Source organism: Heloderma suspectum, chromosome 3, assembly GCF_057233095.1.
Source record: "Heloderma suspectum isolate Gila_16-S chromosome 3, 16-S_ref, whole genome shotgun sequence".
In the NCBI taxonomy this organism is placed as follows: domain Eukaryota; kingdom Metazoa; phylum Chordata; class Lepidosauria; order Squamata; family Helodermatidae; genus Heloderma; species Heloderma suspectum.
In genome coordinates, this window is record NC_139460.1 from 156,320,728 (window position 1) to 156,333,559 (window position 12,832).

At 43.4% G+C, this 12,832-nt stretch overlaps 1 protein-coding gene across 6 annotated transcripts in view; it reads right to left on the reverse strand.

The window, feature by feature from the left end:
• Nucleotides 1–5,372: 5,372 nt before the first annotated feature.
• The window catches only part of LMO7 (LIM domain 7), a 202,771-nt gene continuing 195,311 nt past the window's right edge, over nucleotides 5,373–12,832 (reverse strand). For all 6 annotated transcript variants that reach the window (XM_084844819.1, XM_084844815.1, XM_084844814.1 and 3 more), the window contains 3 exons: nucleotides 12,208–12,316; nucleotides 10,521–10,623; nucleotides 5,373–6,142 (listed from right to left, as the gene is read on the reverse strand). In XM_084844819.1, coding sequence (XP_084700945.1) covers nucleotides 6,120–6,142; nucleotides 10,521–10,623; nucleotides 12,208–12,316 — 235 coding nt within the window. In that variant the 3' untranslated portion in view covers nucleotides 5,373–6,119. The remainder of the gene's footprint in view (nucleotides 6,143–10,520; nucleotides 10,624–12,207; nucleotides 12,317–12,832) is intronic.

The following is a 12,832-nucleotide window of genomic DNA, read 5'->3' on the forward strand; positions in this document are numbered from 1 at the left end:
CACCTGCCCCTCCCTGGAGGGGCTACATAAGCTGGCTGGCTGAGGTGGCCTGGGAGAGCCAGGGCCTGCAGGAGAAGCCACCACCACCACCACCACCACCGGGGAAGAGGCGTGCTTGCCGCCGTCGCCGCTACCACTGCCACCAGGCCTTCCCTGTGGACTCCTGCCTGGCATTTTTAAGGGGATTTTAATTGTTTTGTTTGTTTGTTTTATTTTGTTGGGGGGGATTTTGTTGTGTTTTTAGGGGTGGGTAGCCTGCCTGATAGGCGGGAGCGAGGGGGCATGTGTCCACCTGATGGAGGCAGTGGGGGGAGTGTTGGGGGCCAGAACATACCGAGGCTGGGCGGCAGGCGCTGGCGGAGCGCTAGGGGCAGGCCATGCCAGGTAAGGGGAACAAGGGAGAGATGTGTAGTATCTGTCCCCTGCTCCGGGCCTGTCCAGAGCCAAAGGATGGCTGGGGGAGGCGTGACCCCATCTTCTGGCCTTCGTTTGTTGCTCTGCAATGCCAGGTCTGTTACCCAGAAAACCTCCCTCATCCATGACATGATCCTGGATGAGGGTGCAGACTTGGCATGTATTACGGAGACCTGGCTGGCCGAGGCTGCTGCTCCAACCCTTGCAGCCATGTGTCCAGCTGGATTTTCGTATGCACAGCAGCCGAGGGCTGGGGATCGGGGAAGGGGAGTGGCTGTTATCTACCGAGAGTCCTTGGTCTTCACCAGACCCCCTCTCCGGGAGACCAAGGTTGCTGAGTGCATGTACTGGAGGTTGGGCCCGAAGGGCAGTCTGGGGATTCTGCTCGTGTACCGTCCACCCCGCTGCACGACTGACTCCCTGGCCGAGGTGCTGGAGGTGGTCTCTGATGTGCGTGTACAGTCCCCTAACTTATTGGTGTTGGGGGACTTCAACGTACATTCGGAGGCCATCCTCACAGGAGCACCTTGGGACTTCATGGAGACCATGGCCTCCTGGGAGCTGCACCATATTCTAACTGGGCCCACCCATGTAGCCGGTCATGCACTAGACCTTGTGTTTGTTTCTGGAGAAGCGGGGAGTGATCTGGAAGTCGGGGGTATATCCACCACCCCCTTGTCACGGTCAGATCACTATCTGGTGATGTTGGACTTCTCGGTTCCACAACCCCTCCGCAGGGGTGGAGGACCCATTAAAATGGTCCGCCCCAGGCGTCTTATGGATCCAAATGGATTCCTGAACGCGCTTGGGGATTCTCTGGGGCATGCCAACGGCCACTCGGTCGAGACCCTGGTGGGTGGCTGGAATGCCGCAATCACTGGGGCATTAGATCGGGTGGCTCCGAAACGCCCTCTCCCCCTGAACAGGGCTCGGACTGCACCATGGTTCAATCCGCGGTTACGAGCTCTGAAACAGGAGGTGAGACGGCTAGAGCGCCGGTGGAGGAAGTCTCGCTCCAAAGACGATCAGACACGGGCTAGAGCTATATCTTCAGCCTATCACGTGGCGGTGAAGGCAGCAAAAAAGGAATATTATGCTGCCTCCATCGTGTCTGCAGAGTGCTGCCCCAGGAGGCTGTTCCAAGTGGTCCGGAGCCTGGTCGGTCCTGTGGCTCCGGAACCACTGGAGCATTCTAAGGCCTCCTGTGAGGCTTTGGCAAGGCACTTTGCAGATAAAATTGATCAGATTAGGTGTGTTACTCTGCACACTGTGGATACAGTTAGTGAGCAAGAGGCGGCCTGTGGCAAACCGGTTTTGTGGGATCGGTTCCAGCTTCTTCCTCCTGATGAAGTGGACAAGGTGCTTTCATCTGTAAGGCCAACCACCTGCTTACTTGATCCTTGCCCATCTTGGCTCATTATGAGCTGCAGAGAGAGACTGGGTGAGGGGATCAAGGCGGTGGTGAACGCCTCCCTTGAGGAGGGAGTGATGCCATCAGCCCTCAAGGAGGCAGTGATAAGACCGCTCTTAAAGAAGCCCTCCTTGGATCCTCAAGTTCTGAACAACTTTCGCCCAGTCTCAAATCTGCCATTTTTGGGCAAGGTGATTGAGCGGGTGGTGGCGGTGCAGTTGAAGGCACACTTGGAAGAAACTGATTATCTAGACCCATTTCAGTCGGGCTTCAGGCCTGGGCATGGGACAGAAACGGCCTTGGTCGCCTTGGTGGATGATATGAGGAGGGCTCTGGATAGGGGTGAATACTCCTTCCTTGTTCTCCTCGACCTCTCAGCGGCTTTTGATACCGTTGACCACGGTATCCTCCTGGACCGCCTGGAGGGGTTGGGCATTGGAAACACTGTATTGCGGTGGTTCCAGTCCTTCCTCTCTGGTAGGTACCAGAGGGTAGCACTGGGAGAGGAGGTTTCGGACCCGTGGCCACTTACTTGTGGGGTGCCACAGGGTTCCATCCTCTCCCCGATATTATTTAACATCTATGTGAAGCCACTGGGGGCTATCATCAGGTTTGGGGTGCAGTGTCATCAATATGCGGATGACACTCAGCTCTACCTCTCATTCAAATCTTCACCAAGGTTGGCCGTAGAATCCCTGTCCAAATGTCTGGAGATGGTGAGTGGCTGGATGGGGAGGAATAAGCTGAAGCTCAACCCTGACAAGACCGAGGTACTTTTGGTGGGAGACAAGAGGAGGCTGGGGGATGTTGACCTGGTGTTGAATGGGGTACAGCTACCCTTGAAAGACCAGGTCTGCAGCCTGGGGGTCATTTTGGACTCCCAGCTGTCCATGGAGGCTCAGGTGTCAGCTGTGAGCCGGACAGCGCTGTATCAACTCCATCTGATACGGCGGCTGCGCCCCTACCTTCCCGACCATCTGCTCCCATCGGTAGTACATGCCCTGGTCTCCTCTCGTTTAGACTACTGTAATGCACTCTACGTGGGGTTACCCTTGAAGACGGTTCGGAAGCTGCAGCTGGTACAGAACGTGGCGGCTCGCCTGATTAAAGGCAGCCGCCGGCGAGATCACATCACTCCAGTGCTGAAGGAGTTGCACTGGTTACCAGTTGTTTTCCGGGCCAAATTCAAGGTGTTGGTTTTGACCTTTAAAACCCTATATGGTTCCGGCCCAGCCTATCTTAAGGAGCGCCTCCAGCAACACCAGACAGGCCGCTTAACAAGATCAGCCTCAGATGGCCTTCTCTCTGTCCCATCAGCCAGGACAGCTAGACTGGTGGGGACGAGGGAGAGGGCCTTCTCTGTGGTGGCCCCCACTCTGTGGAACTCCCTCCCTAGGGAACTCCGTCATGCCCCCTCTTTAATGAGCTTCCGTCGTGCATTAAAAACGTGGTTGTTCAGGCAGGCATTTGGGGTGGGTTAGGGTATTTTTTTTAAAAAAAAAAAATTTGGTAAAATTTTATTGTTTTAAATTGTTTATGGTGGGTTGTACATCGCCCAGAGTGGCTGGGTGACCAGTCAGACGGGCGATTAATAAATTTAATAAAGAAATAAAGAAATAAATAAATAACTAACTAACATGAAACTCACAAGTTTAATGAAAGCAAGGAAGGGGGGAAGGGAGATGGGAGTTGAGGACAAAAAGGAGAATTGCTTACTGGATAACACCAAAAGGTCCGCCTAGACTAGAATTCAACCTCCAACAGTAGCAAGCCAAAATATTCCTGAGATTCATTGGTCCATAATATGAACATTCAAAAGCCCCACTGATTTTTCACATAATGGACACATGGACTTCAACCTAAAACAAAAACATAAAACCTTGCAGTGTGAAATGCCCCAAGAGCCTACAGTTTCAATTAACCAGAAGGCCACATCACCTAGTTCTCATAATCAGACAGAACTCCTCCCTGCTGGATTTCGGCTTTTCACCACAGCCATATGCGGGCGCATTTTGTTACTAACTTCTGCCATTATTTGAAATTTATATATATGCATAAATAAAGCACTTTGGAGAAAAGCACTGAGAGGATAAGTCAGCACAAAATACAAGTCTAGCCCAGTGGTTGTGAATCCTTCTACACTTCCCAAATATTCTATACATTTCTTAACGAATATAAGCAGTTCAATAAAGAGTTCTGTGGAACTGAATGAACTAAGACATGGCAGTTGTGGTGAAGTGGCCTTATGGTTAATTGAAACTGTAGTTCAGTTGGGAGCAGTCCAGTAAATAAAATCTACTTTGTAAACTGGTCATACTACAGATATAATTTTATAGCTCACCTTATCCTGACTTAGGACAATTAACAGCTTTCCCATAATTTTCTGGACAATCTTAGAGCAGCATTTTTCAAACTGTTCCAGGGGACCCATGGTTCTCTCGACTAGAAGATTGGGCATCTGCTTAGCTGTTCTCAGTTCAGACATTTTGTTGAAGGCCAACAACTCTGGCAGGTGCCCAGCTGCAGTGTGCCATAGAACACTTCCTAGAATACTCTGTGGTGTGTGTGGGTTCTGTAACAGATAAAACTAGGATTCCTTAGTGAACAAGCCAATGTGTTTCGTGAAGCTAGAAAGTTTGAACATTACTATCCTACAGGACAGTAGACCTCTACAAGGTCAGAGGTATGGTATGCTGTATTTCTCAGTACTTGGCTTTTATCCTGAACTTTCCCAGAATCTCGCAAAACTAAACTTAGTATCCCAGCGGTCCCCAACCCTTTTGGTCCCGCGTGCACATTTGGCATTTTGAACAGTGCCCAGGGCACCACTACAACTTGACTGCTGAAGAGGGGTGGGGGCAATCACAAGCGTATTAGGAGTGCCCCTTATCTGTGTTTGTGTGCACATGAATGTGCTCCCTGTATGTGTGCTACCCACTCTGGCTTTTGTCTGCTCTTCCTTCGTCTCTCTTCCTGGTTCCTCTTTCTCTCCCTCCCCACTCCTGGCTTCTTCTTCTTCTCTCTCTCTGATCCCTCTTTATTTTTCCCACACCAAGGCACACTTTGCTCCCCCTCCCATTTCTCAGCAAAGAGGACTTTTACCCACTCTGTACAAGTGAATGGCGGAATCATTCAATTTACAGGGGGAAAACACCTGGTGGGCTCCTCAGCCTGGCCACGGGTGCTGCATTGGAGGCCTCTATGGTATGCAAAATACTTTCCAGGAAAATTCACTAAGATACCACTATAATTCCTCTACCCATTTAAACCTGTTAATCTAAGCGTCTAGCAGTCTTGATTTAATTTCTACATGATATATTTTATGAAGCAATTTTATCTACAGATTCTAAGTCACATTACCAGTTACTATAATTTCATAGGTTTTTTAACAGTAGAGGTAAAGTGAAAAATTAATAGTATGTGTACAGAAGCAGTAGTAGGTTTAGCAAGGAAATGTTTTAGAAACATGAAACCATATCCCGGTTCTGTGACTTCTCCCTGCAGACTTTCCCCCCTCAACACAGACAATTTAAAAATGCAAGCCATTCATTTATGTGCAGCATCAGCAACTTTATTTACAAATACAAAGTAAGTCAACAGAAGGAAAAAAATCTTCAGTCATATTAACTTGTTTGAGGTGCAAGTAAAGTTACATTTTTCAAACATGGAACGAAAAAGAATGCCTCATGAATAATATTCCCAGTTGGATTTAACTATTAAAGCACAATGAAATACTGAATCCCAAGAAAACAGACTGAAGTTTCCATTTTAGTATTTAAAAGGATAATATTAAGTTTAGAAACTGAAATATAGACAGCAACCACCTTTGTGTGTCCTTAAATGAAATTTTCATAATAGTCTGCATAACTCTAGCATATACATCAGATATAGAAATTGCAGTTAGAAATCCATATTATTTCAAAAATGCTCATTTAAGAGCATTAAAAAAACAAAATAGCCTCTTTGTATATAGTTGGAAATTTAAAGCTATTTTCCTCATCAGCCTCCAACATTCTGAAATTACCACCAATTAAATGTTTTTCTGCCTCGTTTGCATAAGGATGGAATTGTACATTGAACTAAAGTTCTGTATTTTTAATCCAGAAGAGTTTCTTACTGTGATTACCCTCTCATAAATAGCTCAAAATAAGTTTAATGAAGAATACAATGGATTTTCTACATAATCTAGGCAGGCAAACATTTATTTAAAAAACCGCACACAATATGTATTTATAGATCTACATCAGCAGCTTCCTCCTTTATCTGTAGCAGTGGTTTCATATTTAGGCTTGTATCACATAGTGGTTGGCTGTCCAGCTGTTGAAATTGAGTGGGAGAGAGAAAGATTAATTAATCTGCATTGCAAGTAGTCTCAATATAGAGTAAACAAACATTTTGAAACCTTCAAATATTTGTTGCATTCTATTTATGCTAACTGCCAAGGTGTTTTTTAAAAAGGCAGTACGATTATTTGGTAGAACCTGGCGAACCTGATTTTCATTCATTCATTCTTTACGTTTCTATACTGCCCAATAGCCAAAACTCTCTGGGCAGTTTACAGAGATTAAAAACCTTAAAATACAATATTGTACATAATATAAAAAACATTCAAATACAAACATATAAATAGACAACACACATGCATATATATATATATATATATATGTGTGTGTGTGTGTGTGTGTGTGTGTGCGCGCGCGCGCGTGCATGCGTATACACACATGTAAAAACAATTTTAACTATCAGCACTAAGGAAGTTTTCTAGCCCTCATGATAAGCTAATAAACTTAGTAACTGGAACAAGATGCAGGATGGCTTGCCTAATTTCACTCTCTGATACTGCAATTACTACAATTTCACAAGGCCAGCAGAAGGAGCTCTTGTAACAGCAGTTTACTCCTGGCTTAGAAAACAAAAAGGCTTGGAATGTGAGTGATGGTCAAAACTATATCAAGTAAGTGGCTGCCTGGAATTCTTGAAAGTTATGGCTAAACTCCAATGGAAGCCTCCCTCCAAACACAAAGACAAGAGAAAGAGACACTGTTAACTCTCATACCACCCAGGCTCACTCCAGAGCTATTTACATAAAACTTGCACATAAATTGTATACACACTATTAATGCCACATCTTCTCTGGCCCTTAGAAGGCCAATACTAACATTCTTGAGAGGCTTTCTAAAAAATCATGAGGAAAGGAAGGCAAAGGGTTAGGGCTATGTTGAGAGAGCAGGTCAAAGTTCAAGGATATTTGCAAACATGATTTTGCCTAAAATTACTTTGTAATGTAAATGTAACATCAACATTGGCCAGGATGCTCAACTGCATTACAGACGCCTCCCTTCCTTCTCAACATTAAAAATGACCAAAGTTCACATGAACAACACAAGAGGCTGGAAAATGGTGATTTAAGCCTTATGAATGCAATCAAGGTTTCCTCCAGATGGCAGCTTCTCTGGCTACTAGTGCAATGCTACAATGCGCCATCAGGAGTCCTAGGCAATCTTTCCTAGGACATCCTTACTCTAAGTGTGGGAAGCCAGCCACGCAATCTCCAGTCCCGGTCATCTTATGTGGACTAGCAAGGGACAACATAGTTGAACTATCCTGCTGCATGACTAGATGGAGACAGCTCTCCTGAGCCCCTGCAATTAGAGCCAACTAGATGCATTCTAAGAGGACCAGAAGCAGAGTGCAGTGCTGAGTCTAAAAAAGGCACAGATATGCATTAACATACCAGTCAGATTATTTCCTTTGAAAAAAGAGAGGTGAGTATATATGAGAAAAACCAAACAGGAACCTGAAGAGAACTGAGCATGTGTGTTAGCAGAAATGAACAATAAGAACTCCAAGTCAAATTTCCTTCCTCTTCAGATGTTTCAGTAAAACTAAACATCTAAAAATGTGATTTGGCTCCATGGAAAAGCATTGTGTTTCAGGTGGCATCAGGTGATATACGTGTTTTGCCTGTGATGTTCGATATGAGATGTCTCATTCGTACAGAGAGATCATCCCTTGATGTCATAGTCATTCAGTGAGGAAAATCTTTCCAAGCAGGTTTCAGGCCTGCATTAGGACACTCCTTTATAAGGAAATAAGTAATCCTTGACACTTTCCTAAGGATAGACCCAGCTCTTCTCTTGGTTGAGTCCCTACCAGGGGCAAATTAGCCAGGTCAGCCTACAGTGGCATTCTTGCTTAAGAATGATTCAAATGGCACAGATGAATATGTCATTCACTCTTCAAAGCTGTATACTTTGAAAGAAATCTAGACTGACTATGTAGCCTGAGAACTTCCACTCCATCTATTTGATGGAATCTCTAAAATTAAAAATAGCAGTTTTATATAATGCAAAATTGTGTTTGTTCAAAGCAAAGCTTGTTGCGTTAAGACAGTTCAGACGGCACTGAAAAAAGTACAGCCATTGGTATGTTTAATCACCACTTGAAAGTAGTCAAGCAACCCTTAAAATGGCACACCCAAATTAAACATTAAATCATGATGCTGAATTTCATATATCACTATTTGCTAATGTACAGAATAAATGAACAATTAACCTAAAAGGAACTCTATAGACAATCTTGTATCACTGCTAAATGTATATCATACAGTAGTTAATCTGATATACAATATACAAGCAAGCACCCACTATTTCAGGGTGTGGCCCCCAGATGTTGTTGGACTGCAGCTCTCATCAGCCCTGGGCAGCACAGCCAATGATGGGGGGAGTGATGGGAGTTGGAGTCCAACAACATCTGGAGGATCGCACATTCCCCACGCATGCTCTATTTCTTCTAGATTTCCACATGCACGCCCTGCTTGGTTCAGGCCATTTGAACTGTGAGCTGCATATATGCTTAGGGAAAGCATCCAGTGAAGCAACTTTCTAAAATACAGAATCATAGCCTGCACAACACCTTTATGTCAGTTTTCAGTGTGTGGGGAAACCAAAGTTTTTATTCTGCACATGAATTCTAATGATAAACAGCCAGTTTTGTGCCATTGATTCCAAAAACTGCGGTACAGAGTCAGGTCACTGGTTCAGCTAGCCCATTACTATCTACCTAGACTGGCAGCAGTTCTCCATTATCTCAGGCACAGCCTTTTCCTAGCCCTGCCATTTTCTTAACCTGAGATGCAGGAATTGTACCTGGATAAATGCAAGGCATGTTCTAGTACAGAGCTATATCCTTGTACATCCCAAGAACATTGTAATAGAAAAGACAGCAAATGAACATCCATGTTAGCGTCGCAAATGTGCAACACAGGGCAAGGAATAAATGTGTGCTTAGAAAATCAGCTTCCTCCCACATGATCCTATGTGCATGCTGAGGTCTTAGGCTTTGTTCTACACCCATCACCATCAGAAGCACAGTTGGTGAGAATGTGGGACACAGCCTTCCTGGTTGCAACTGCTGTGGAACTCCCTCCTCTGGGAGACTTATTTGGCCCTTGCCTTATTGACTTTTCAACGCTTAATAAAGATTGTCTTATTTTAATCTTCAATACAGATATGGAAAATCAGCCTTAACAATATGAAGAGAACAGACCATCCAAGCACCCTGATCTTCAACGTATTTACGTGCAAGTCAGCACCACTGATTTCATAACGATGAATTGCTTAAAAGTGTGCTTAAGATCCCAGCCAACAATGAAATTAATTTTCACTGTGCTTCAAATCAAGTCCACCTTCAGCTATGACTATTGAGAAAAAGCATCCTTTCTCCCACAGAGGGAAAGTGCCTTCCTGTAACTGAATAAAATTGACAGAATTCATATTAAGGCAATACTTTTATTAGGCCAACACAAAGGTAGCAAAATACTGTGCAAGCTGTCAAGTTCTCTAGAACTCTTCATCAGGCAACCAGGTTACACAAATGCAGAAGTAGCTTGTTTTGTGATCTTTCAGTTAGCCTAACAAATGGTATTATGGATTTTGTAATTTCTCTTTTGTCCAACATGTCTACCTCTGTTTTTTTAATATATTTTTTCCTACTGTAATATCACATGTTTTATAAAACTATTCAGACACAAATTTCCCACACCTGAATTCTAACATTTAGGAATCATTTTAGCATGAAGGAGTACATTAATGTATTATGGTGCATATCAGAGTATGAAATAGAAAATATATTTAAAATGGGTTAAATCCAGATTTAGGCATGTGCAACTGGGCTGAGGGAAGTGGACTTCCCCACCCACTCCTCCTCACAACACCCCTTCAACCTCCTGAAAATGCTACACATGGGGTTGGGGACACCCTGCTGAATGGGATGCACTGTGATGTGTAGTGGGTGGGTGGCTAAGGTGGGATCCCTGAAAATCAGGCAGAAGCATGAATACAACCCTTCCGTCCATGGAATACAGATCCTGGATTCAACCCAAGGTTTTATATTTGTTATATTGTTCTCTCTTTTTCTGTTAGTTGTATTATTCTTATCATACTTTTGGGAATTGTTCCATGTTGTATTTTTATAAATATACAAAGACAGAAAAGCAGCTCCATCAACCCAAGGAAGAAAATCTTTCCCCAATCCCAGGAGTTGACAATTAAATTGTCAAATACAAACCAAGTATTATCCCTTTCATTCAAATAACACTGATAAATTTAAAAGCATTTGACAGACAGCAAGAAATGAACTTGCAGGGTCATGACCAACACTAGAAATTTGACTTATTATGGAAGGGACCCCTTACTTTTAAATCTGAGATAGCAGTCGTTGCAGAAGAGTTCATTGTTCCGGATACGGACCTCTGTTCCAGCCTGTGAGCCCCCAAGCTCGCACTCACAAGCAACACACTGCAGAAAAAACTCAACAATTAGCAAGTACACCCAATTATTATCAGAATGTGACATCTGAACCATTCACCTGGTTCAGCAAAAGTAATGGACTGTTAATATGCTGCTATCCTGGAGAGATTCTAATGTTATAAAACAAGAAGTCTAAGAGTTGCACAATCTAAGTAGAAGAGAGGAATGATCCAGGGATTAGATAATCAAAGTCCTGCTTTCTGAAACAGAATTGAATTATATGGCACAAATGTGAAAAGTAGTGATTTTGGCACCAAGCAGTTTTGATGGGTCACATGCAAGTTCCTTACATCAATATTTTTCAGTTCTGTTAGTCTTCCCTATACTTCCTTTGGTTTGAAATTTGATCAAACTTCATACTTATTTTAAGCAGTAATTGCTAAAGGTAGTTTGCAATGCAGGTGCTTAAGAAAACCACTTTTCAAACAGAAACCATTTTTCAAACTGGTTTCGATGCTTCCTGCACTGTACTTCTGTTAGTATCATGAAGCAAAGTATTCTGAAGGCTTAGTTTCTCCAACATTGGAAGCAGTTGCCCTCCCTCAAACTAGCAAGAATAACTATATTCAGTCATGCTCAATGTACAGAAGTGTACATTTTATACCCTTCAAAAGAGCTTTTAGGCTGCAACTGTATACACACTTTCCTGGGAGTAAGTCCCATTTAACTCAGTGGGGCTTATTTCTGAACAAACACGCAAAGGATTGCACTATTAATGAATGTATTAAAGCCTGCTTTCAGTGGTTGTGAGAGTACTCCAGATTAAATTATTAGAATTTATTCTATTTAACTATTATGAGTTGGTGGGATTGCTCCTTAAAAAACATTAGTTTTTTTTCATAAATGTGTCATAAATTACAAAGCTTCTAAAAAGCCTTCAGGGTACCTTCAAGACATAATCAATACACATTTCAATCAATTAAAAAGCACATTAAAAAGGAGCAGCACAATAATGAAGCCAAAGCAGTCATTTACTTTTCAAAAAAAGCTGCACTAAATTTCACATAATTCCATAGGTTTACTGAAATAAAATATATTCTCCATCAATTTGCTGAAGGCCATAAACAAGCAGGCCTATCACATTTTGCCAGAGAGGGAATTTCTGGGTGTCACCACTGCAAATGCCTTGCCCCTTGTGCCAGCCAGCTTCAGTCAGCACTGGCACTCAAAGCAGAGCAGCCCATCTGAGCAGCTTAGAGTACAGGGAGGCCCATGTGGGAAAACTCCCGAACATTATTATTGCCCCCATACTTCAAGTACTCTGATTGTCTCAATATGAAGGATAGCTAAAGCATTTGAAGGTTTAAGTGGTCAAGTGTGTGCCCTTTAGTGCAGAATGTGAATTCTGATCTGTGCAAACTTGCATGAGACCACTGAGGGTTTATAATATATTAGTGATCAATCATCCAATCAAGAGCTAATCATCTGAATATCTCACTACAGACTTAAGCAGTTATAGATAATACGCGTAAGCACAAGGTTCATTAGCAAGCCATTACGAAACGTCTGAGTTGCCATGCAAGCTCCAGTGTACAGCGCCTGCACCTCCTTGGCATTTTGCCCACCTCTCACCTTAAAACAATGTAAATGATAGCAAAGACCAAGAGATTCGATGATCATGGCTGCTCCTTTGCCCAGAACGTTTCTACAGTATGAACAGACTCGCTTTCCACTGACCGACCTAGATACAGAACAAGAATGTGGCTAAGAAGCGGATTTTTAGAAAACGAGAGAAAGGTAACTGAAAAAAACCCCACTGTGATAGAATGAGTAATGAACCAGGATTGCTAGAAGAAATCTAAAAGTTACGCTCCTACAATGGAAATTTACCAGTTAGGGAAAAAGCTACAGTTTCAAGGATTAAATGAAATACTTACAGCTAACTCTTGTGCAATACAATGCTAACATAAATTGTTTAACAGTCCAAAACATTACTAAATTTAGAAAATAGCAACATATCGTTTAGGCTGCGATCTCATTCCTTATCTGAGGAAAATGATTATGAATGCATTTTAGAATGAGGTCCTGTCCAAACCCCAACATCTGTATCTTTTTAGGCAGCATGACACTAGGCTGGGATATACAACAGAAACCCCTTTAAAGTCATGCCATATAAAACTTCTGTGGATGCTACTGCCCAGTCTAGACATCGTATTGCTGGTCGACAATAGTTTGTAAACTGGGAGCTCCCTGCTGT